At 35.6% G+C, this 23,196-nt stretch overlaps 2 protein-coding genes across 2 annotated transcripts; both read left to right on the top strand.

The window, feature by feature from the left end:
* The first annotated feature begins 1,345 nt into the window (after nt 1-1,345).
* Nucleotides 1,346-10,332, top strand: pde6d (phosphodiesterase 6D, cGMP-specific, rod, delta). Its single transcript, XM_056258893.1, has 5 exons — nt 1,346-1,596; nt 7,312-7,400; nt 7,600-7,725; nt 9,579-9,684; nt 9,789-10,332. The coding sequence occupies exons 1-5, from the start codon at nt 1,547-1,549 to the stop codon at nt 9,868-9,870; spliced, it is 453 nt and encodes a 150-aa protein (XP_056114868.1). The 5' UTR covers nt 1,346-1,546; the 3' UTR covers nt 9,871-10,332.
* A 339-nt stretch (nt 10,333-10,671) lies between these two features.
* On the top strand, nt 10,672-16,759 carry phb2b (prohibitin 2b). The gene is made up of 10 exons (XM_056258892.1): nt 10,672-10,772; nt 11,993-12,122; nt 12,756-12,840; nt 12,971-13,050; nt 13,220-13,404; nt 13,554-13,683; nt 13,762-13,865; nt 15,723-15,800; nt 16,044-16,120; nt 16,294-16,759. The coding sequence occupies exons 1-10, from the start codon at nt 10,752-10,754 to the stop codon at nt 16,313-16,315; spliced, it is 912 nt and encodes a 303-aa protein (XP_056114867.1). The 5' UTR covers nt 10,672-10,751; the 3' UTR covers nt 16,316-16,759.
* The last annotated feature ends 6,437 nt before the right edge of the window (nt 16,760-23,196 follow it).

Raw genomic sequence — 23,196 nt, 5'->3', positions numbered from 1 at the left:
ATGAAATAGATTGCATGGGATTTTGCAGACTACTGCAGAGACATAAGATTTACTGGTAATATAAGTGCTTTCTCCTCCCAGTTTTTCATCCTTTTACTCTCAGATGTGACATCTCAGAAATAGCAGAGCGGTGTTTGATGAAGTATCATATATTTCCTTAGGCTGTAGAATCATACACACTTTTTTTTAGGTAATGCTGTGAATGATCAGGTGTCCATGAAATTTTTCCCATTGTCTGTTACTTAGTTTATTATTATTGTTTTCAAAATAAAATGTTCAATTCAAAATGTTACTATGGCCTATTTCTTTCAAATACATGTAATGAGAGATTAATAATGGCCCTGAAAAGGTACGGTTATTTTCTTTGCTTGTAGTATCACACCGCCCCCTGGTTGTACTCTGCCATTGCAGGTCTTTTCAGCAAAAAAAATAAAATACATTTTAAAAAATTCTTCTTTTAATATAAACAGCATGCTTGCGAGAAGTGCAGAATGGAGCAGAGACCTACATTATGTAACACTGAGCTCTGTGGTTTTTACATGACCACTCTTTTCTGGACACTTTAAAGGAGAACATTTTAAGACGTGTTCATAAATTGCACAAATATAGCTATCATTATTTCCTGTGCTGGTTTCGCTTAGCCACAGGGCTTCTTTTAGACATATAATTTGCAGACAGAGCTTTCTGCTGTTACAGACTAACTAACTGTGTGATGAGAACATTTGCAATATATCCATAATAGGCTATATTTATATGTAAAGTAGTACTCTCTAGGCTACTTGCCTCTGCTACTTTACAAGCACACGATTTCTTTTAAGATTAGTGTTTTCAATGTAATACAGACTAATTATTTGGAAAATAAAATGTATTGAAAAATATTCATTTTTATTTTGAAATCTAAAAATGGAGTGCATACAAAGATGGTTAAACCAATGTTCCACCCTATTTTTATATGAGCCTACTGAGCCACATGTTTGCAAGCGACAAAAATCCAAAACAATTTACATAATGAAAAACATTTTTACGTCCACACACCAGCCTCGTTTATAGTCCACTATCCATATAAAAAGCAGTATTCATCTGCGCAGTATTTATATGTCATCCCCTGTAAGTTCCATGAAGCACCTAGTTTTGCCATAGAAAATAATGTACATACAACTTTTTGTCTCACACGCGCTTCCGTTCAGCTTCGTTCGAAGGACGTTTGAGGGGTTGCCATCGGTGACGCGTCCCTACGCAACCAGACCCCGCCCTAGTTCTTGCATCTCCTCTTTGATTGGTGCATTTAATCCAGGCCTTCAAAAACTCGCTAGATGATTGGTCGAATCAGCTGTCACTCTCCCACAAAAATCTATTTACAGTGGGTTGTGAGCGGATCAAGTGTATCCGTTCAGATTAATGCTGCATCTCACTGTAACTAAAAGCTTTTTCGAGCTGGATTTTGTGAAATTAACAGATATTGTGCCCAGTATTTATTAGTTATTCCTCGGTGGAACGTTTTAATTCGTCTTTTTTCATCTGCTGAAGCGGAAGATCCAGGAAAAGGATGTCTTCGGACGAAGACAGAGCGAAGGAGATTCTGAAGGGGTTTAAACTGTATCCTTAAGTGATGATGGGGCAGATTAGCCTGCTAGCTGCAAACCTCAAATTTACAGAACTTTACATCATAGCTAGGTATCTGACTTCGGGCTTAAATCTGTATCTGGCAAATAATCTAACGGTTTTGAAACCAGGACTCTAACTTAATATTGATGATGCTGTAACTTGTATGATATGTTGATTACAGTTAGCAAACTGGAAGGTGAACTAGTTACATTATTATTTTATGCTTTTAAGTCATAATGTTCAATACGTGCCTGATTTCAATTGGAACAATCTCCATCTATAAACCCAAATGCTTTTTATTATATCAGACAAACTACAGGCTATATTTGCTTCTTTGGAGTCAGACTGTAAATTGACAGTTCATTTCGGATGTACTAACACTTTTAAACACTCAATCAAGTGTTTAAACCGTTTATGAAATCTATCCTATGAAGTCTTTAGGCATTATGTGCGGTATGACAGTATTATATTTGCTATGTAATGTGTGAATAGATAAATCGGTGTAATTTCTCTAATCCAGAGATTATGTCTGCGTTATTCTATAAATTGTATGATTATGCTTGTTTTTGGTCATGTGCATACCTGGATTGAGTATATGAAGTGCAACTCTCTAGTGCAGTTATGATGCAATTATCATATCGTCCTTTCAAAGCAGTTTTACTTTTATTTGAGCATATTAGTATCAGTAACTAACTGGGATGCTTTAGCTGGAAGTTTTGTTAATGAGGATACTATGAGACTGACAGGCACCTGATTCTTGGGATCAGGTGCATTAGCCAGGTGAAATCTCCTCACACAGTTTGTGCCTGCCATCACGATTACATAACATTGGCTAGTGTTTCTATAATAGGCTCTGCAAATCTGACAAGAATAATCACACTAGCACCAGAACATTCTGATGGCATGAAAGTGGTCTGAGAAACGGCTGCCCTGTCAGACACTGTTTTTCTAATATATCTTCAAGTAGACATGGGTCTACCCTGTGTGACCTCCTTTGGGAAAGCAAGGGTGTGTCTTACAGTCTTGTAATTCTTAAATCCTTGATTTGAAAGGACAGGGATTTGCTGCCTTATGCTCCTCGCATCCAACTGTGTGCTGCATGAGGCAAAGCTGTGGAAAATGATAGTTGACCAAAACTTATGTGAACATGCATCTTTTAATGAAAGGTTTGTGAAATGAGCGAAAGTTGTACAAGTCTGTAAGGAAATATTTTGAACTTGCACTACTGTTCAAAAGTTTGGGGTCAGAAAGATTTTTTAAATAAATAAATGAATACTTTTATTCACCAAAGACGCATTAAATTGACACAGTAAAAGTGACAGTAAAGACATTTATAATGTTACATCTATTTCAAATAAATGCTGTTTGTTTTGGACTTTATTTATCAAAGAATCTTTCCGCAGAAAAACGGTTGCTTATTGAGCACCAAATCAGCATAATAGAATGATTTCTGAAGCAGTATGTGAAACTGAAGACTGGAATAATAGCTGCTGAAAAAATCAGCTTTAAAATAAAAAAACAGTTATTTTAGATTGTAATAACATTTCATAATATTACTGTTTTTACTATAGTTTTGAACAAATAAACCTTGATGAGCATAAGAGACTTCTTTCTAAAACATTAAAAATATTACTGACACCAAACTTTTGAATGGTAGTGTATGTATGGATAAGACATTCAGATATTGGTTTATCTTAAATAATGAAACCTATACTGTAGTTGTTCACAGTAAGCTGGACCATGGGCTGGTATGCCATAGATATCAACACCTATGATTTGAATTTGACCTTTAATTTAGAATAATGTTTTTATGCATAATATCTTGTATTGGTCCTGCATTTAAGTTTTGAGGTCAGCTGTTTTCACAGAATATGTGTCATCTTAGTATAGCACATCTCTTTTTAGCAGTGTGAATCTGGTACAATGTAGTTATGCAGCACAGACCAATTGCCAAAGGTTGTTTCAAAGTTTCATGCAATTTTACCTCCAGGCTTCATCATTTCTGCCTTGTGTGTTGTTTTTTTTAACCAGTGTGCCCCAGAGGTGACTACCGTGTGCAAAGCACAGTCCCTTGAGTAGCTACAAAAAAACACTGACTTAAATAATGAAAAAGATAGATATTGTATCGTGTGCCAAATTATGTTTGTTAGAAGTGTTAGAGCAACGTAAAAATGAAAGCATTGCTGCAGTAGCACAAGTATTGAGTATCTAAGTGTATCTAGAATTTTGAAGTAGTGTGCATTTTGTGTGCTCACCGTGTCTTTCAAGGCTGGTTTTATGTTCCTTTGCCTTAGTTTATTTGGTAAAGCGTTAGTAGTACTAACACAGCCTCCACTGCCATTATTTTTTTTTTAAATACACTCTTTTGCACCAATAACAACAGACTGGAAATGGCAACAATGGAAGACTTTTTAAAAATGAATGTGGCTTCCATGAAAGCTTTGGCGCCGAGGGGACTAATTACCTTGACAGTGACAGTGTTTGTGAGTAAAAGGGTCTCTCTCTTGTGACTCTCTCAGTGCGCTCAGCAGGTGAGATCCCACAGACATCTGTCTCCAATAATCTCAAATGCAGTCACCTGGTTCATCAGAAACAGAGCCGAGCACTTTAGTGAATAGTTACTCATTTTTAGTGACTTCAGCTGTTGGCATCTAAATTCAGGGTAAAATATATCACAGGATACAGCACATAAAAGAGCTTGGAAAGATGTATATTTAGATTTTTCACTTTTCCACCAGAATGGTTTGCGTTCTGAAGCTAGAACCTGTTTTGGGCAGGGGACCGCGTGTTTCCACAGACTTGAGAACCCCTTTTTCTGCAGTGGAAATGGCTGTGTGGAACGGTCGAGAATGGACAAAAGACGGGAACCCACCCGGAACAAAAAAGGGTGGGAAAGGGGTACTTGAGGCCACCTTGGAAGTTTGTTGAGACTCCCTGGTGGAGAAACACTGGTCTAAATGATATTTAAGCAATAAGCACATACGAAATAACAGCAACTGTTTTTTTTTTTTTTTTTTTTTTTTTTTTTTTTTTTTGTGTAAAGTAAACATAGTGCATGAAGATATGGAATGCATTCAGTCAAATTGCCACTGCATCATTTAATTTGGTTCTGTTTGGTTCTTTGGCAAAGGGGAAATATATCATCTCTCAGGGCTGGACTGAAAATGAATCCTGGGTCATGCTTCTGGTTATTTGTGTCTCGTGATTCATGCAAAGTATATTAATGGCTACGTCTACATTAATCCGGATACATTTTAAAACGGTGTTTTTGTTTAAAAACGCTCTCCGTCCACACTAGCGTTTTCAGGCGTTATCCGACATTTCAGTGTGGATGAGAAACTTTTGGAAAACGCTAAATTCACCTTACTGCGCATGCGTAAAACCCTACAAAAGCTCACTGAGATGATAAATACGGAAAAATAAATAATAAAGTTATCGCACAGGTCTTCTAAAAGGATTATTTTATTTAGCAAAATATCGCACCATTCACTGTTTTTTTTTTTTCTCACCAGGTCGCACTCACTCACCATTATGTTTGGTCTAAAACGCAAGTGCTCTCATGTATTGCCGCAGGACAGCACATCATCTTTGTAGGACTGTGATATGAAGAGTGTGCAAAGTAACATATTTTAGCAACAGTGTGAAAGTAAATAACACATATCAGGCACAAAACCGGTATAAACATGAATATCTATTGGTAAAATATGCGTCACATGACTAAACTTACGTCATCGTTTTTAAATACCTTCGTTTTGACAGTCCACGCCAAAATGCAAAAATGGCGTTTTCAAATTTATCCACTTTGGAGAGCGTTTTCAAAAAGCTTTGTTTTCATTCATAAAAACGCCATCTTAGTGTGGAAGGAAGGCCAAAACAGAGAGAAAAAGATGCGTTTTCAAACGAAAACATATTAGTGTGGACAAGGATAGTTATATATAAAACTGAGTCTCCATAAAAAACATATAATGTATATATGAGAATATAAAAATATGATTATACAAATTATAAATAATTATTATAAATATAAAATAGTATATTCATATAATAATACATAATACAAATTATATAATTAATATAAATATTCTATATTTATATAATTAAAACATTTTATAATGGCTGCAGTGTCACTAATTTTGTACATTTTTATGTACAAAGTAACATATTAATCAAAGTAATCCATGTCCTTGTGTACATATGTTATAGTACTAACTGTAGTACTAATAGTAGATATGCATAATTACATGCAACTAACCCCAATCTAAACCCTATTCCTAACCATATAGTAAAAACATGTTATTGTTAATTAATTTTACTCGGTACTTTAATGTTACACTGTTACAAAGGCACCTTAAAATAAAGTATAACACATTTTTTTATGATGAGCCATTTTCATTCCAACAGGAACAGATTTGGATTTTGGATTTAATGCTTGAAAGATAGATTAGGATTAGTAATACATGTAGCACACTTGTGCAGCCCTGACTGAGATCTCATGAGGTTGGTAACGAGGGCCTGTGCTGTGCACCTGTAATGACACATGCAGCCTCGTGTGAGTGTGCTCGACCTGCCTGAAAGACTCCTACAGGTGGTCTGAAGATGAAGAGGTCAGATGTCATTGACACAGAGTACAGGAAATTGTCACAAACCGTTGTTTAGCAGACAGATCAGGATGTTTTTAGACCTCAAGTGTGGTCTGCTTCAGTTAGCTTATTTGACTTGTGTTTGATTTAAAACTAAAAGCTGCTCAATGTAATGACCAGATACTTCCACTTCCCTCCGTGGAACACAAAAATAATTGTAGCTGAATGCTTATATGTGAAGATGCTCTTTCCCATCCAATGATTTGGTGGTCGAAAAAGATATTCAGTGAATTAAACTTAAAACTTTCCTCAGGTTTGAGGAAAACTTTCCTTTTCCTTTGTGTGTGAGGTTTGTTCCTCACACAAACCTATCACATGGCTTTAGAGAAGTTTTAATATAGTGCAAGTGTCTTATGGACTGCTTTTATGGTGCTGTTTTGTTCTTTTTGGATCTTGACAGTAACTGAACCTTCTGCTAAACATCTCTTTTGTTGAAAGAAAGTCATACCGGTTTGAAATGACAATGATGTAAATGATGACACTATCTTCAGTTCTTAGGTGAACTGTCCCTTTTAAGCCCAATGAGCCAAACCCGAAGTCTGATTATTGATTTGGACAAGTGTCTTCATGTGAATTTATCCTCCTCTCAAATGTCATTTACAAAAATGTTGGCCCTGAAATCAGAAGACATTTTTTCATTGTCAGTCTGGTCAGCACAAAGACTTTATATATAGAAAGACGGTGCACTCATATAACTATGAATGGGAGAACGTGCAATATGGCGGAATAAGTCTGGCTTTCTAAATAAAAGAGCCAATTGCTGATTGGTAAAGTCATCCTGTCACTGCAGCTGTCTGAAAAAAAATAACTTTTTTTAACACTATTTTAATTTAAGAAACCATATTTATGAGACAGTTGTTGTCAGATTTCATTGTTGATTTGATTTCAAATATGAAATTTAATCATAAACCTGGTGAACAGCTTTGTAGAATTTGATGTTTCCCCATTCAGAGAGATGGGAGCTGCACTTGCAAGACTGAAATAGATGCCCGAGAGGCATTTCAAAGATGGCCGCCGAGTGAAATGACTTGCCTGAAAGGTTCAGCATGCCTTAACTTGTCTTCAGAAACTGGATGAATCTTAGAGATGCAGAGACAGGGAAGGTTCTCTGGCAGGGAACTGAAGACCTCTCCCTTCCTGGGGTAGAACATGAAGGTTTGTGGTTCTCAGCATTACCTTGCATTAAAGATTAAACTATTGACTGGATTGGGCTACGCCAAATTTTTCTCTTATGTCCACTCCTTCACTGCTCTTTTTAACGATGTCAAAGTGAGGTCGAGATCAGTTTTCAGTACTGAATTTGGTACAGAATGTGCCATGTCTGGTAACTAACAGATTTGATTTTGTTTTCCAGCTCGGGTTCCTAAGAAGATCCTGAAATGTAAAGCAGTCTCCAGAGAGCTGAATTTCTCTTCAGTAGAAAAACTGGAAAAATTCCGACTGGAGCAAAAAGTTTTCTTTAAAGGCCAGTGCCTAGAAGGTTGTTCTGATTCTTTCTTGCACATTGCACTTTTGCGATAACAAATAGCAATGATTGTAAATGCAAAATTAGAAGTCTCTTTAGCAAGATGTCTCTGGTTCTGAAATACATAGTCTTCTCAAGCAAGGAGCTCCTGTTAAAATGTGTAAAATACAAATGTTGCTAAAAATACTATTTGATCATAATAATTTAACACAGCAGTCTCTGTAAATTACTGTTTCAGTAAATACACAAATGTGCTGTTCACACAAGCAAGTGCATTCTGTCTTTTTACCAGTAAGATACCATTCACACATTAGTACCAAAATACCGGTAAACTCTGTGATGCAAGTCATCGGAAAAACACTGAACCTGGTGTTCAGTGTTCATCCACCTGGATGAGGAGAAGCGCTTTAGTTTCATTTTAGTTACTTTTTTCCCCCCTTCTGACTGAGTGACAGGCTTAAGGGTATGATCACACAGAATGCTGTTTTGCTCTTAAAAACACGAGACGCACAATAGTTACTATCGCATTGCAGTATGCAATAGTAACTGGAGAGCCACAAAGCTGATGAATAGAAAAAAAGGCAGGGTCCCGAGTACGAGACGGGGTGCAATAGTCAGACGTCCGTCTAGCGCATGTTTACGTAGAAAAAGCAGCTCAACTTACCATAAACCGCTCCGACAGAGCAAACTTCTTACGTCTGTGCGTTCTGACCTTGTACGTGCTTCATGCCGGTAATCTTCATTCTCTGTTCACACACAGCATCATACTAGTAATTTACTGGTTATCTTACAACTTCTCATAGTGGTAAATTGACAGATGTGTATTTTTGAAAAGGTCCTATTCACTCATGATCTCTCAATGGCAGTTTACCAGTAATTTAGCAGTAAAGTTTGTTTGTGTGAGAGGGGCTACTGTTAGCATGTGACCTTTATATGAGTGTCAATAGTAGCTATCTTAGGTCATAGTCTGGGTGGATTTAGATTTAGTGTAATCCAAATCAGGCACAGGTACATTTGAACATTTACGTATATACTAGGCCTACGATTCTTGAATAACCTGAACAGTATATTTTAAATGCAGTGTTTCTTTCAATTCAATTATTATTAAAATTATACAATTATTTTCAAAGAATTTATTATGCATTCACCACTAAATCACGATGCAACTGTCAGCCATTATAAGTTTCATCTATACTTGTCTTCATGGTATTTAGGACTGATATTAATACTGATATTAATAGTAGCACAACGAGAGTAAGGTTCTATTTGTTAACATTAATTATTCGTGATTGTTAACATGAACTAACAATAAACGATACTTCTACAGCATTTATTAATATTAGTCAATGTTAATTTAATTCAGTTAAATTAGTTAATGTTAATTTCAACATTCAAACAAAACTAACTATAAAGAATGAACAACTATATTTTTTACTAACTAACATTAACAAAGACTAATAAATGCTTTAAAAACATATTGCTCGTTGTTAGTTCATGTTCGCTAATGCATTAACTAATGTTAACAAACAGGACCTTATTGTAAAGTTTTACCAATATTAAATATCAATTTCCATTTTCTAATTCTAGACTTTACTTGTCAGGTTACTTTGTGTAATTGTGTAATAAAAGTGCTTGTGCATACAAATTCCTATGAGCCAAGATACAAAAGATTGACAATCTTGGAATGGGGATTTGTATGCACAAGCATTTTGAAACATGTTAAATTAGCCTATATAACTTGGACACATGAATAGATGAGATTTTTGAAAGCTTGTTTGTGAAAATGTTTTTCCTCTTCTAGATTTGAAGTGTGTAAAAAGTATTTACACCACAAAATGCTTACACGTGTACCTTTTGTGTCTTTTCAGAGTGGTTTTTCGAGTTTGGCTTTGTGATTCCTAATTCTACAAACACATGGCAGTCTTTGATAGAAGCTGCACCAGAGTCACAAATGATGCCTGCAAATGTCTTAACGTAAGAGTTTCTTTAAATAAAAAACATTTTATGATAGTCAACATATTAGATATTCATAAAAGTTACTCATGGATTTATTATGGATCAAATGTCTTCTCTTGTAGGGGTAATGTTGTTATAGAGACCAAGTTTTATGATGACGACCTTCATGTCAGCACGTCCCGGGTACGACTCTTCTACGTCTGAGACATGAACAAGATTTTATCTTTTTTTTTTTTTTTTTACTGTCAGTCCAGAGGATGGACCCATCACTACAAGTTTCAATGTACAGAGGAGACACTTTACATACTGAGTATTTCTTCTGAGGCGCTGTGACAACAACATTAAAGGGAACATTTAAGAACAAAAAAAAAAAACAGTTTCAAGACAAACGATTACACCAGTTTTATGGCAGATAAGGACTTGTACATAAGAGGTATCATGCTCATGACAACCTGGTTGTATAAATTACCTGTTTGTATATTTTTCTTCTTCTATAAATCAAACCTGCAATGTACACTGCTTCCTTATTAGCTGTTTTTAAAAGGGTTTCTCCCAGTCTGTGTGGTCATTCATGGTCTCATTGTTGTGTTTTGTTTTGTTTTTTTAGTTAAACTGTAAGATAGTCTGTGTTTCAAAATAAATGATGTAATTATGGATTAAAATATTTATATTGATGCTTTCTCACATTTCTAATAATATTTTGATGTCTCACATTGTATATACAGGAATATGGCAGATTTAACATAAAATAAGTGGAATATAAGAACAAATCAGAATTACTTCAAAAGTTTTAAAACATCTAGTATATTTTGCTCTTTACAAGGATCCCATTAATGAATCCCACAGAATAAACTAGTTTTTACAAAAGAGAATATTTATATCCAGTTAAAATATCTTAATGGACGTCATAAAGTTTGTTTTAATTTAACACATAAAACCTTGGAATTAGCCTATAATTATTTTCTAAAGAGTGCCTGTCTACTAAGTAGAAATGTATGGAAATAACCAAGAGTACTACATTACCCAGAATTCCTTCCGGTAAGAGCGGAAGTTGTTCGTGACGACCTTGGGTAGCTCTTGCAAGCATGGCGAATAAAGAGCCTAACGTGAGTATAATGTCTTAATTCAAAAAAAAAAAAAAAATCGTTTTATACATTTACATTTGTATACCTACTAGGCAATGTAAATCCCTACTTTTTACATAGTGTAATATTCAGCTTCAAGCTTGGTTACTGAAATTTGAACAGAAAAAGGGTTACGTGTGCATTAAATGACCAGTAAGCCTGTTTTGCTCTCAAGCTGTTGAATTAAACCTGTTGTCTGGCCTCTTAATTAGACCGTATAACTAGTTCTTGAAGTAGGAATTTAAATCGTAATGTTTACTTACTGATTCTCAATTGCATGCTCTGATGCTGAAATCCTGACTCCTGATGCCGGCTGGTCTAATAGACTGTTGGGAATTTGACGTTTAATATCACCTGTAACATATTTCTTTTGGTCTGAAGTTGACATGATACAAACGGTAGTTTATGAAAGAATTAAAACTGATTGTGATTCTACTTGTAAGTCTAATTTGTTTATTACAGTATACGCTTCCATAATCAGAATGTCAGCTCATGAAGTAATTTCTCAGACATTGGTTATTATTAAGACTTGAATATTGAAACTTTAAATATAATTGTGAGTGTCAAAGGATGTCGCTGTTGTTGTCTCATTTAACCCGTTGGAAAGAATTTAAAGCTTTGTTTACCCCCAAGGCGGATTTTTTTATGAAAACAAAAATGTCATAAATTATACCCATCCTCATGTCGTTCCAAACCCGTAACATTTCGTTCATATTTTAAACACAAAATATGTTTTTAATGAAATCTGTAAGATTTCTGTCCCTCCATTGACAGTCCACGCAACTACCACTTCAAAAAGTTCAAACCAGCTGCGTATCACACGAAAATGAATTAATCTCAATGGTTCTTCTCGCACGTCAAGCAAGCATGCTTGAGCTTCCGTTTACTGTATCTGATGAACTTGTATTTTGTAGTGTCCTCGATGAACAGTGGTATTTTTGTGGACTGTCAATGGAAGGACAGAAATCTCTCAGATTTCATTTAAATATATTCATTTGTGTTTTGAAGATGAACGAGTCTTACTGGTTTGAAATGGCATAAGGGTGAGTAAATGAGAGTGAACTAACCTTTTTAAATATTTTACTATTAATGCTACAGTCATATTGTGTATAATTTCCAATGAAAATGAATGTTTTGTTGTTATTGTGTTGTTGTGTTGTTGTTGTTGTTGTTGTTCTTGTTGCTTTTTTGTACTCTCACAGAGGTTCCTCCAGCACCTGAGAGATCTCGCCGGACGCATGTCCTCTGGCTCAAGGGGTGCTGGGATCGGACTAAAGATATTAATTGGAGCAGGTGCACTTGCTTATGGAGTCAAAGAGGCAACATATACAGGTACATCCAGTATTGCATTAAGAAAACATCTTAGAAACAACAAATTTCTAGTGCAGTGCATTTATGCACTACCATTCAAAAGATTGTAATAATAATAATAAGAAAATTAATACATTTATTTAGCAAGGACGCATTAAATCGATCAAAATTGACAGTAAAGACATTCACACAATGTTAAAACATTTTTTTTATTTTAAATAAATGCTGTTCTTTTGAACTTCCTGTTCATCAAAGAATCCTAAAAGAAAATGTCATGGTTTATACAAAAATATTAAGCAGCACAACTGTTTTCCACATTTTGATGATAATAATTCCAAATGAATGATTTCTGAAAGATCATGTGACACTGAAGAGTAATGGCTGCTGAAAATTTAGCTTTGGCATCACAGGAATAAATTACATTTTAAACTATGTAAAAAAAAACAGTTATTTTAAATTGTAATAATATCTCACAAAATTAGTTTACTGTATTTTTGATCAAATAAATGCAGCCTGGGTGAGCATAAGAGACTTCTTTAAAAAACATTACAAAATCTCACTGACCCCAAATTTTTGAATGGTTGTGTATTTGTGCAAATATTAAAAGTAGATGATTGGTAATGTCATGTCTCGCACTAATGGTCTTGTCTTTAGTGGAGGGTGGTCAGCGAGCAATTATCTTTAATAGAATTGGAGGGATGCAGATGGACACAGTCCTTGCTGAGGGTCTCCACTTCAGGTGAGCTTTTTAATGACTTGTTGAACAGTTTTCTGTATGAAAGCAAACCCCATGTTTGATCTTTCCATAACAAAAAAGGAAAGTTGTAGTTCTAAAAAAAAAAAGATTTTTAGTGACATTCTTCTTATAGGATACCATGGATTCAGTATCCAATCATATATGACATTAGAGCCAAACCAAGAAAAATATCATCTCTAACTGGAAGCAAAGGTAAAAAATGTTTCATTTAATTTTGATGGCCTTACTTTGTTTACTTCCATTTTGAACATGGTCATAATATGTTCACCCTATTGATTATAGTTTATTTAAAAATGGCTGCCCAATCTGAAGTTGTTCTTTATTTTACTTGGAGGAGTAATGTTGTTTGTAATGTGGTCAGACCTGCAGATGGTGAACATCGCGTTGCGTGTGCTGTCCCGTCCGGTGGCTTCCAACCTTCCCGTCTTGTACCAGCAGCTGGGAAAGGACTATGATGAGCGTGTGCTGCCGTCCATTGTAAATGAAGTTCTGAAGAGTGTGGTAGCCAAATTCAATGCCTCCCAACTAATTACACAAAGAGCCCAGGTTGGTATTCTCTCACAATCTGGCTTCCACAAAATTAGTTCTAGAACCTACCGTAATATCCAGGATGTATATTTAAAGGAAGGGAAAATCCAGATCACTATACTAAATGATTGTCTTTTTAATCTTTCTTCGCCATTGATTGCATGCAGGTCTCTATGCTCATCCGACGGGAGCTCTTTGAACGTGCTAAAGACTTCAACATTATCCTCGATGATGTGGCCATCACAGAGTTGAGCTTCAGCAGGGAGTACACAGCAGCTGTGGAGGCCAAACAAGTTGGTAGGTAAAATGCCGTTCTTGAGTGCTGTAGCACAAAATATGTACATAGTTACTGTAATAAAAAATATAATCTTTCAGCCCAGCAGGAGGCCCAAAGAGCTCAGTTCTATGTGGAGAAAGCAAAACAAGATCAGAGGCAGAAGATCATCCAAGCTGAAGGAGAGGCCCAGGCAGCCAAAATGGTATGAGATTCTTATCTAAAAATATTTACTTTTGCCAAAGATCTTGGGTATTTTAAATATTATATTATATCATATCATATCATATTGTATCATATTATAATATATTATATTATACATTCAGAAACAACAACGGCGTGTCTTTAAACACACTCTTTTGTGCAGAACTACTTCCGTCCGCCCCGTATTAAAATCTCAAGTTGACAGTTTAACAGTTGATCCTAAGCCTCCATTACTAATTCTAAAACATTACTTTAGAACTAGTAACGGATGAATGTTGAGTCGCTTCATTGAAGCCTATTGTATTATCTAGCCTATTGAGTAGAGTATTATGGTATTATGAGAGGGAGATCGACTAAACGAGTGTTTTACATGCATCTGATATAGCATTCATTCTTCAGGTCTATGTCCATAATATTATATCCATTATAAAAAATCAGTTTGAATGTCTGCTGTGGAAAGCGATGTCTTCGTCTTTGTGGTTTTAAAAGTTAAGGGGATTTCCCATGACTGCGCTAAAACAACTACCTTGCTCTGACTCATAAAGACTTTGTCGCCATCTAATAGGGTAAATAATGAGCTTTCACTGAAGTCCATATCACAATCCTTTCTCAACACCAAATACGGCATATTTATATAAGATATTATTATTGAACAACAATATTTAAATTAACAACAATAGTAATTATAAAACACAATAGGAAATAAACACAAGCAAACAATTCAGTCAAACGTACAAAAGCAGCGCTCTAGTACTTGTACAGGATTTAAGTTAAATATAGTTAAATACAAATAAATTTATGAAACTTAATTTTCCCCTTAACCAAAATCGATTTGCTCTGGAACAAATAATAGATTAAAAAGACCAAAGATTGCCCATCTTATCTACCCCAAATGAATTATATCTCGTTTAACCACGATCTACATTAGAGCCAGCGGCAAATTCCCAAAGGACTGGCCGAGATGAAGCTGTTCTCTGTGGGTACATGAGCGCTGAACAGCCTCGAGCTCGCATTTGCAAAAGTGTTAAAACAAATAGTATAACAGTTGTTTATATATGAGTCACATTTTTTAGGTCTAAATAATTACATTCTCATCTTAAAAACACAACAACATATATACAAAATATGGTGTATTTCCTCGACCTCCATGACAGTCGCCGCAAGCGGATTGATACCAACGGTGAAGCGGTTCAAGTGCTGATACTGGGGGAATATTGCACGGCTGGAAAAGGCTCTCAGCCAATCAGATTCGAGAAACAGATTATATTTTATGTTATCATTTGAATTATATTATATTATATTTTTTTGTTTTTATTGTTATTAATATTTAGATTAGTATTAAGGTTACAATTTATTTTAACGTGTCCTTGTTACAGTGTAATTATATATTTAAGTACTGAGTAACGGCCTGGTTTCACAGAAAGGGCTTAGATTAAGCCAGGATTCGGCCTTAGTTCAATTAGAACATTTAAGCAGCTTTTATAAAATAACATGCCTTATAAAAAAACACTGATGTGCATCTTGAGACAAAACAATGGCACTGACATATTTTAACATATGTCAGTGCAAGTTGCTTTCAGTTAAAACAGCTCAAACATGCATTTTAGTCTGGCACTAGTTTAAGCCTTGTCTGTGAAACTGGGGATTATCAATTAACTACATGTACTTACTATAGGGTTAGGATTAGGTTTTGGTTAGTTTCATGTAGTTATGCATAATTTATAGTTATTACTTTAGTAGTTACATGTAACGTGTCGTGTAATAAGGACACTGTAAAATGAAGCATTACATAGTGTTTTATGATATAAATATTATTAATGTGTCTTTTGAGAAATGTATTTTGGTTTCTAATTCACAGTTAGGAGAGGCCGTCACAAAGAATCCCGGATACCTTAAACTCAGAAGAATCAGGGCAGCGCAGAACATTGCCAAAACGGTACAATGTTATGATTCACTTCTTTCCACAGCTATGTGGCATTTTGCTTATTCATCATTTTTAATGAGTTTTCCTGATGTAAACTGTACTCTTTGGATAAAGGTGTTTTTCACCAATGTAAATATTTGATGTTCACAAGCAGTTCTGCCAAGGTTCGGCTGGTTACATACCAGTCCTTTTGGAAAAAGCTGAATGTTTTATGTCCTTTTTGAAAGCCCTGACCAGATGAAGGTTGTTTTCCAGGTGGCAGTTTCACAGAACAAGGTGTACCTGAACTCAGATAGTCTGGTTCTGAATCTACAGGATGACTATTTTAACAAGTAAGAACTATAGTTATATGCCTTATACATCAAGTCTTCCTGTATGCATGCTAATACCAGTATAGTCTGCATGACCCCTCAAAATACATTTTTGTCTTTGCTCTGTGCATAATTAATTAATTGCATTTTGTAAAAGTATAATTGATGTTGGCAAAATCTTTTTTGCATTGCAGATTGTCACTCGGAAAGAAGTAACCAGTTCAAATAGCACTCGTTCTAATTGTCAGAGGTTCTATTACAAGAAGCCGTATGTGTGTCCTTTGAGATGGCTTTTTCTGATTGGGTCACAAATGGATATGTCATTCTGGGGAAGACTCATTAAATATCTAACGGTGTAGACCTGGTTCGTCAGTTAAATTTGACTCCACAATTTGCTGATGATCAAAACACTACAGATTTGTGTTAATGAATGAAGGCAACAATGTACAACTGGACCAGAACATTTAATTCTTTTCAACATTGATTGTTGAAACAGGAAACATGCATCTTTAAATGATACAATAGATGATCAAGGTTGGTTGAAAAAAGATCCATCCATTCTTTTAGGAATGATTTATTTCTTCGCTGAAATTTAATACATACAGTTGTATTTATGTGAGACAAAATGACAGCTAATAAAAACTTTCATATGTTATATAAGTTTCATGCTTTTTTGACAATTGCCCTAGTCTTTGGATTAACCCCAGAATATTTTAATCCTAATCAATTTATTTTCTTTCTATTTTTTTGTATATATATATTTTTTATATATATTTCTTGGTATTTTACTATGAAACTTTTGGTATTAAACCAACCTGAACTATACAAACATCACTCCACCACTCGCTTCTGGTAACTCAATCTGCCTCTCTTCTTACCCTTTGAACTGCCTCTTTCCTCCCCCAAAACTCAGAAGGTAGGGGCTTGTTTGGCTCTTCAATTGACTCTTGTCTATTTTCATTCTTTAAAAAGGCACCAACACTAGATGCTGAGCCTTGTGTCAGGCTGCATACTGCATAGCTAAATACATGCTACCATTTTTGATGATGGAAAAAAATGTCTTGTTCTAAGTATATTGGCCAGATAATATGAAAAGGCACACAATTTTTATTTGAAATATTTGAATACTTTGGAAAGTGTTAAATCAATTTCAGCATAATTTTTAATGCAGTACATGCAGCATTTTAATGCAATTTTTAATGCAATCTTGTCTTGTGAACACTCTGCATTGACACAGTGTACAAAGTAAAGAAGAGATGGGGTTGGTGGGGGGTGGGGGGCGAATTTTTTTTTGGACACGATTTCAGGCATGTCTGTGTGAAGGTCATGCATGAAGATGTTTGTTTTTTTGTTGTTGTTTATTAAGGTTATCTTAAACCCGTTTTTAGGATGTAATTTTTGTTGTCTATACAAAGGATTCTTTTCAGGTGGCACAGTCTTTTAAAGTAGCTCATCTATATCTCTGAATTCAAAACAACTTTAGATTCAAACCTAAGCTAAAATTCTATACATCATACACATAAAAAAAATTATAAGCTAAATTAAACAAATTATAAACCAAAAAAAAAAAAAGTCCCCCCAGAATTTGTTCTGAACACAGTTTTTAATAGGTAATATCAGAAAGGAATAAAGAAAAAACAACATATAGAAAGTCATACAGTGGCCAGATGGGACTTGTCGATATGGAATATGATGTGTATGTTGATTTTATATTATAGTGCGAAAAATAGGTCTGTATGATTTCTCCAGACGAATGTATAGAACTGCAGTGGCACATGGGTGGATATACATGATTTATTTTTCCAGTTTTGTTGAATGCGGTTTTTTTGGGATTATTCAAGACCTTTTTTCAGGGGTGGCGTAGTAGGTCAAGGCTGTCCGCGTAATCTTAGACATAATGTTGGGGACAATGGGATGGATTTGAGTCAGTGGATGCAGCCTGAGATTTATGCTGTAAAAATAGGGCACTGTATAAACATTTTTTACGGGTGTTTTAACTGTATTTTGAATAACGCTTTGTGCTGTTTTAGGGTTAACGGAAATTTCTGTAAAATTACTGGATAATGTCCATGGCAGAAAGTTACCAGTACATTTTCTATTGTTATTTTTTTTTTACAGTGTATCTTTATTGTAGCTTTATTAGTAATTATTATATATTTATTGATGACACAAATATTTAATTAACAATTCCAAGAAAAACGCAGTGCATCCAAACCAGGAGCTTTATAAACCACTGTAGCCTGTTTTTTATACATATAAAAAAACTCCTTTACATTATAAAAAAAAAAAAAAAAATCAAGATGGAGTGTATGAATTCTGAAAGAAGTGGTTAAATGTAACCATGTGTGTAATGTATTGATTTAGCACATATGAATCAATGATATATCATTATATATATTGGCATTATATCAGCAATCTGCCAGTTCTAAGAAATGTCAACATTGGCAATTGGAAAGCCCATAATAAGCCAAACACTGCTCTGTTTAAAGTGTCACCCCCCCCCCCCCCCCCCCCCCCCTCCCTTTTTTTGAATATACATGAAAATGCACATTTCGAACTTAAATGGTTGTAATTCAAGAATGCTTTGGAATATAGACGTAAGATTGGTCTTGTTTTAAAGAAGACATTTGGCAGATTTTTGTAGAAGTGAAATAAATTAAGAAAGGGAAACAGAAAAAAAGGTTATAGAAGTTTGAGTTTATGAATATGTACAATGTAAAACATTTAATTATTCATATTTTATATAAAATATACATTTTCAAAATCTGGGCGACTCTAAAACTGCAACAAAAAACAAAAACAAAGCCAAAAATCTGAACAGGTTGTGTTTCAAATTTTAGGTTGATATCTCAAAAAATGAGCTTTCAGTAAGATTTTGTTTGGACGCAGTACCAAACTTTTTCACTAGATGACAACCAGACTCCATTACTGTCCATATAAGGGCGCCTCCATTTCCATGTGTTTTGAGTGATATGAACCATTATTTCCACAATTTTCATACAATTTATGAAGTAGACATCCTATTCAGAAGTAGTATGAGAAGTTTGGCAGATTTTGATATGAATTCAACCTCTAAGAAACACAAAAAGAACAAGTATGTGCATTATAGCTCGCTGCCACCACACAAATGGTGAATCTATTATTTTTTTCTTTATATTTAAAACATTTTTAGACCTTTTTTTCTAAAATAATTGAATGGATGCTATCTTTTGAACTCTTGGCATGAAAACAAAACTGAGGTTTCTACCCTTCTTACATGATTTTCATGTTCATTGCCATTTCAAAATAAAGGTCTGAACATGCCTTGGAGTATGAAAATATTCTTGTTGCAAATTGATGAATTACGGCTCCTCTGTAATTTATTTTGAAAATCAATCACCAAATATGGAAACTAGAGATTGTAAGCTTTCAAATTATATATAGTTTGTCAAGATTAGTTTAGGTTTAGTATAGGATATTACTGTTTTAAAAATGTAATGGATTTGGGCCCACCGGTGGGCCGGTGACACTTAAGGGAAACAAGTTATTCAGTATCTGTTTAATTTCTTATACACAATTTAACCAGAGCTCAGACTACGATTTTTGCAAGCCACCATAAGCAGATGAGAACTGAGAAGTCGCTGACTGCCTGCATGTTTCAGTGGATAATCAGGGGTTGTGTTAAAGCTCTTATATCTGTGTTGTCTCAGTATAATTCGATTATATTAAGCCCTTTGTGTACGTGTGACTATGGAACTGTATAGCTTATTGGTGTCAGACTTGCTAAAGGGCCCCACTAGGTGGCACTCAACACCTAATACTGTCCTACATGGCATCACATTACTTACAATCTGCTGAGATTGTCTGCTAAATAAAACTACAAACGTTTGAGCTTAGGCTCAAGTCAAGTCTGTTCCTGTAGTTTTCATAACGGACAGCTGGGTTAAGAGTGACGCCGGCCGCACGTGTGTGGCCTCAGGCTTTAAAGCTTGAATTCATCCTTAATGGACCCCTATTCAAGGTCCCTCTTTAAAGTGAAAAGCTCTGTTGAAGGAGAGGGGGTTTGTGCCACATGCTAATTCATGAAGGTGGGCTGTAGGTCAGGCGTCTGTGAGCGAACACTGCTGAAAAAAACATAAACACTACCCTACCCAAAGCTCCAGTTGTGGATGACCAACAACAACCATGTTTTAGTCAAAGACTTCTGAGAGGAAATTATTTATTTATACATTTTGGAACGGTGAAATGCAGTTTAAGTGGTTCAAGCATGGATGGATGCATTTATATACCAACCTTTGGTGTGTTTATAAAGCTTTAAAGGGATAGTTTACCCAAAAGTAAAAATTCTGTCATTAATTACTCACCCTCCTGTCGTTCTAAACCTGTAAGACTTTCGTTCATCTTCGGAACACAAATGAAGATTTTCTTTCTTTCTGTTCCACCATTGACAGCCTAAGCTGTCGGTACTACTCTTGGTAAAAAATCAAACCGTACTGTTCTCCACACATGGATCTATGCACAGGGGCGTAATTTGTGGGGGGGATGGGGGGGATATAACCCCCCCAATATTTAAATCTATGCATTACAACCCCCCCATTATTTATACCATGATCACAATATCAGGAGGCATACCCAAACTTCAACCCCCCCCAATGTTCAAACCAAATCTACGCCCTTGTCTATGCATGGTTTGCTGAAAATAACAGTACAACAGACAGACAGAGTTAGGCTAATCAATGTATGTTTCTGACGATGGATACGCATTCTGGCTTCCCCTAAACTTTGTTCAATGCGAATGCCGTATGGCATGCTCTATATGACCAGTCATTTACGCCGTCATCACCCGGGTGTTGATAGCGCAAGAGCGCAGGTGAGACATGAACTGCACACGTTTCTATCTGTGTTTAAAATAAACTCATTTAAGTGCAAGAAGTTGCTAAAGAGAACTCGCGTGTGCGTTCTGCTTAGAATATTTGTGCGCTCATCCAAAGCGTGAACACGGAAAGCCGCGTCTCAGACAGCGTGCAAATATTGAGTTCTCCTTCAAGTCTTGTGCTTGAACGGACAAAACACAAAAATTGTCAACATGCGCCCATCTTGGCGAGGATCCTAGCAAACATAATAGGTTATGTCTTAAGTGAACGTAAACAGTAGAGAATAAAATTGTATTACCGTGTATTACTTCTTAAAGTGACTCCAGCCTAATATTCCTGCTGTCTGTTTTTTTTGTTATGTTAATCAAACAACAAAAGACAAGGAAATCAATCACTGCTCTAGACTGAATAGCTTTTATAACTTTAATAATGATTCATCTTTATTTCATTTATACAGTGAAGATTATATGCAATGTTGTTTTACATCTGATTACTTAATTCAATTTCTGTACCTGAAAACAACTGTTAGATACCTGAAAAGCACTGTTTATTTGATTTGTATCCTTGCTCTATTGTATTTGTTTGTGCTGTTGCTTGTAGTTAGACTATTTGTTTTTATTTTCTTTATTTTTATTTGACAGTAGTTCTTTTTTCCCCTGAACAACGCATACTGAAACAGTGACCCTAAAACCATGATAAAAACCGAACCATGAGTAATTTGAACTGTTACACCCCTACTACGCAACTACCAGTTTCAAGCCCCAGAAAGGTAGTAAAGACATCATTAAAGTAATCCATTTGATTTCAGTGGTTTAACCTCAATTTTATGAAGTGACGTATGATGTCTATACCTTTCTGGGGCTTAAAGGATTAGTTCACCTCAAAATGAAAATGTCCTAATAATTTACTCACCCCAATGCCATCCAAGATATCCATGTCTTTCTTTCCTCAGTGGAAGAGAAAATAAGTTTTTTGAGGAAAACATTTCTGAATTTTTCTTCGAATAATGGACTTCAATTGCAACCAAAGTTTTGAAGTCCAAATCAATGCAGTTTCAAAGGTCTTTGAAGTGCTTTAACCGGCAGTGCACGATCGCAAGAAATGGATATCTTGGATAGCATTGGGGTGAATTTTCATTTTGAGGTGAACTAATCCTTTAAAAGTGGTAACTTAGTTGCGTAGGCTGTCAATGGAGGGACAGGGAGCTCTCAGATTTCATTAAAAAGATCTTTATTTGTGTTCCGAAGGTGAACGAAGGTCTTACGTGTTTACGAAATGAGGGTTAGTAATTAATGACAGAATTTTCATTTTAGGGTGAACTAACCTTTTAAGACTGTGATCCACTCCATTGGGCATGAACAGTGAAACACCTGCCTGAATAAGCTTAATGTTAATTGGGGGAATGTGCTGGCTGCGGCGGTGCTTTTTTTTTACATGGCTTGTTTGCACCCTCCCTTCCTTACACACACACACACACACTGCAAAAAGACAGCAAGCCCATTGCTCAGTTGGTGTGTCTCCATGGCAACACTGACCTCATGCTGTGACAGGCAATCTGGGCTGGTTGCTATGGTGAGTCGTTGTGACATCAAACCTGAGCCCCAGTTGCCATGGCACCACACCTACTGGCTCAGCAGCTATTTCTGTGTGATGTCTGGAGCCAACAGGCAACGGAGTTACAATGTCCCATTTTCATTCGTGATGCTTATTCCTTTGTTCTGCTGCTGTTTTATGTGCTGCTTATGCAATTTCATAGGATTCCGTCTTTGGCTCTGCGATGTCGAGCGCTTGTTATCTATTTTTTTTTTTTGTAAACTTGCTTTTGAATGATTTTCTTCACTATCCCTATTTGCACAGAGCAAGGTTAACTCAAACTATAATTCAAAATCCTTCTGATGAGGAAGTTTATTTTGTGAGATAGATGTGTTTGAGTAAATCCTAGTCGTTCAAAGGCAAATGAAGAATTATAAACCACATATTTAATCTAAAGATGGCGCTCTGGGTCAACTAATCGCCATCTCCTGCAGAGCATCTGAATGAAGGCATCAATGCAATTTGCATACTTCTTACTAATAATTGCACTTGCATCAAAATTGAATTATGAGGATATTATAAACCAGAAATGGAATTTATTGGCATACCCTATAGGTTTGTAGTGTGTATGCGTGTTTCCTGTTTCTCTGCGACAGATCATAGGTGTTGCCCATGCTTGTTCGGTGTCTTGTGACTCATTAGAGGTGTGTG

The sequence above is a fragment of the Rhinichthys klamathensis genome, unplaced genomic scaffold (genome assembly GCF_029890125.1).
Source record: "Rhinichthys klamathensis goyatoka isolate OS25496 unplaced genomic scaffold, OSU_Roscu_1.1 h1tg000160l_1, whole genome shotgun sequence".
NCBI classification, from domain to species: domain Eukaryota; kingdom Metazoa; phylum Chordata; class Actinopteri; order Cypriniformes; family Leuciscidae; genus Rhinichthys; species Rhinichthys klamathensis.
Note: the sequence above shows the minus strand (reverse complement) of the source record. Positions and strands in the feature narration are given on the sequence as shown.

Bases quoted from the DNA above. Each gene is read 5' to 3' on its own strand.
- phb2b (XM_056258892.1), top strand. From the start codon at position 10,752: ATGGCGAATAAAGAGCCTAAC. The intron at 12,123-12,755 runs GTACATCCAGTA...TCTTGTCTTTAG, and splicing joins CAAAGAGGCAACATATACAG to TGGAGGGTGGTCAGCGAGCA. The intron at 13,405-13,553 runs GTTGGTATTCTC...GATTGCATGCAG, and splicing joins TAATTACACAAAGAGCCCAG to GTCTCTATGCTCATCCGACG.
- pde6d (XM_056258893.1), top strand. From the start codon at position 1,547: ATGTCTTCGGACGAAGACAGAGCGAAGGAGATTCTGAAGGGGTTTAAA. The intron at 7,401-7,599 runs GTTTGTGGTTCT...TTTGTTTTCCAG, and splicing joins TCCTGGGGTAGAACATGAAG to CTCGGGTTCCTAAGAAGATC. The intron at 9,685-9,788 runs GTAAGAGTTTCT...CTTCTCTTGTAG, and splicing joins ATGCCTGCAAATGTCTTAAC to GGGTAATGTTGTTATAGAGA.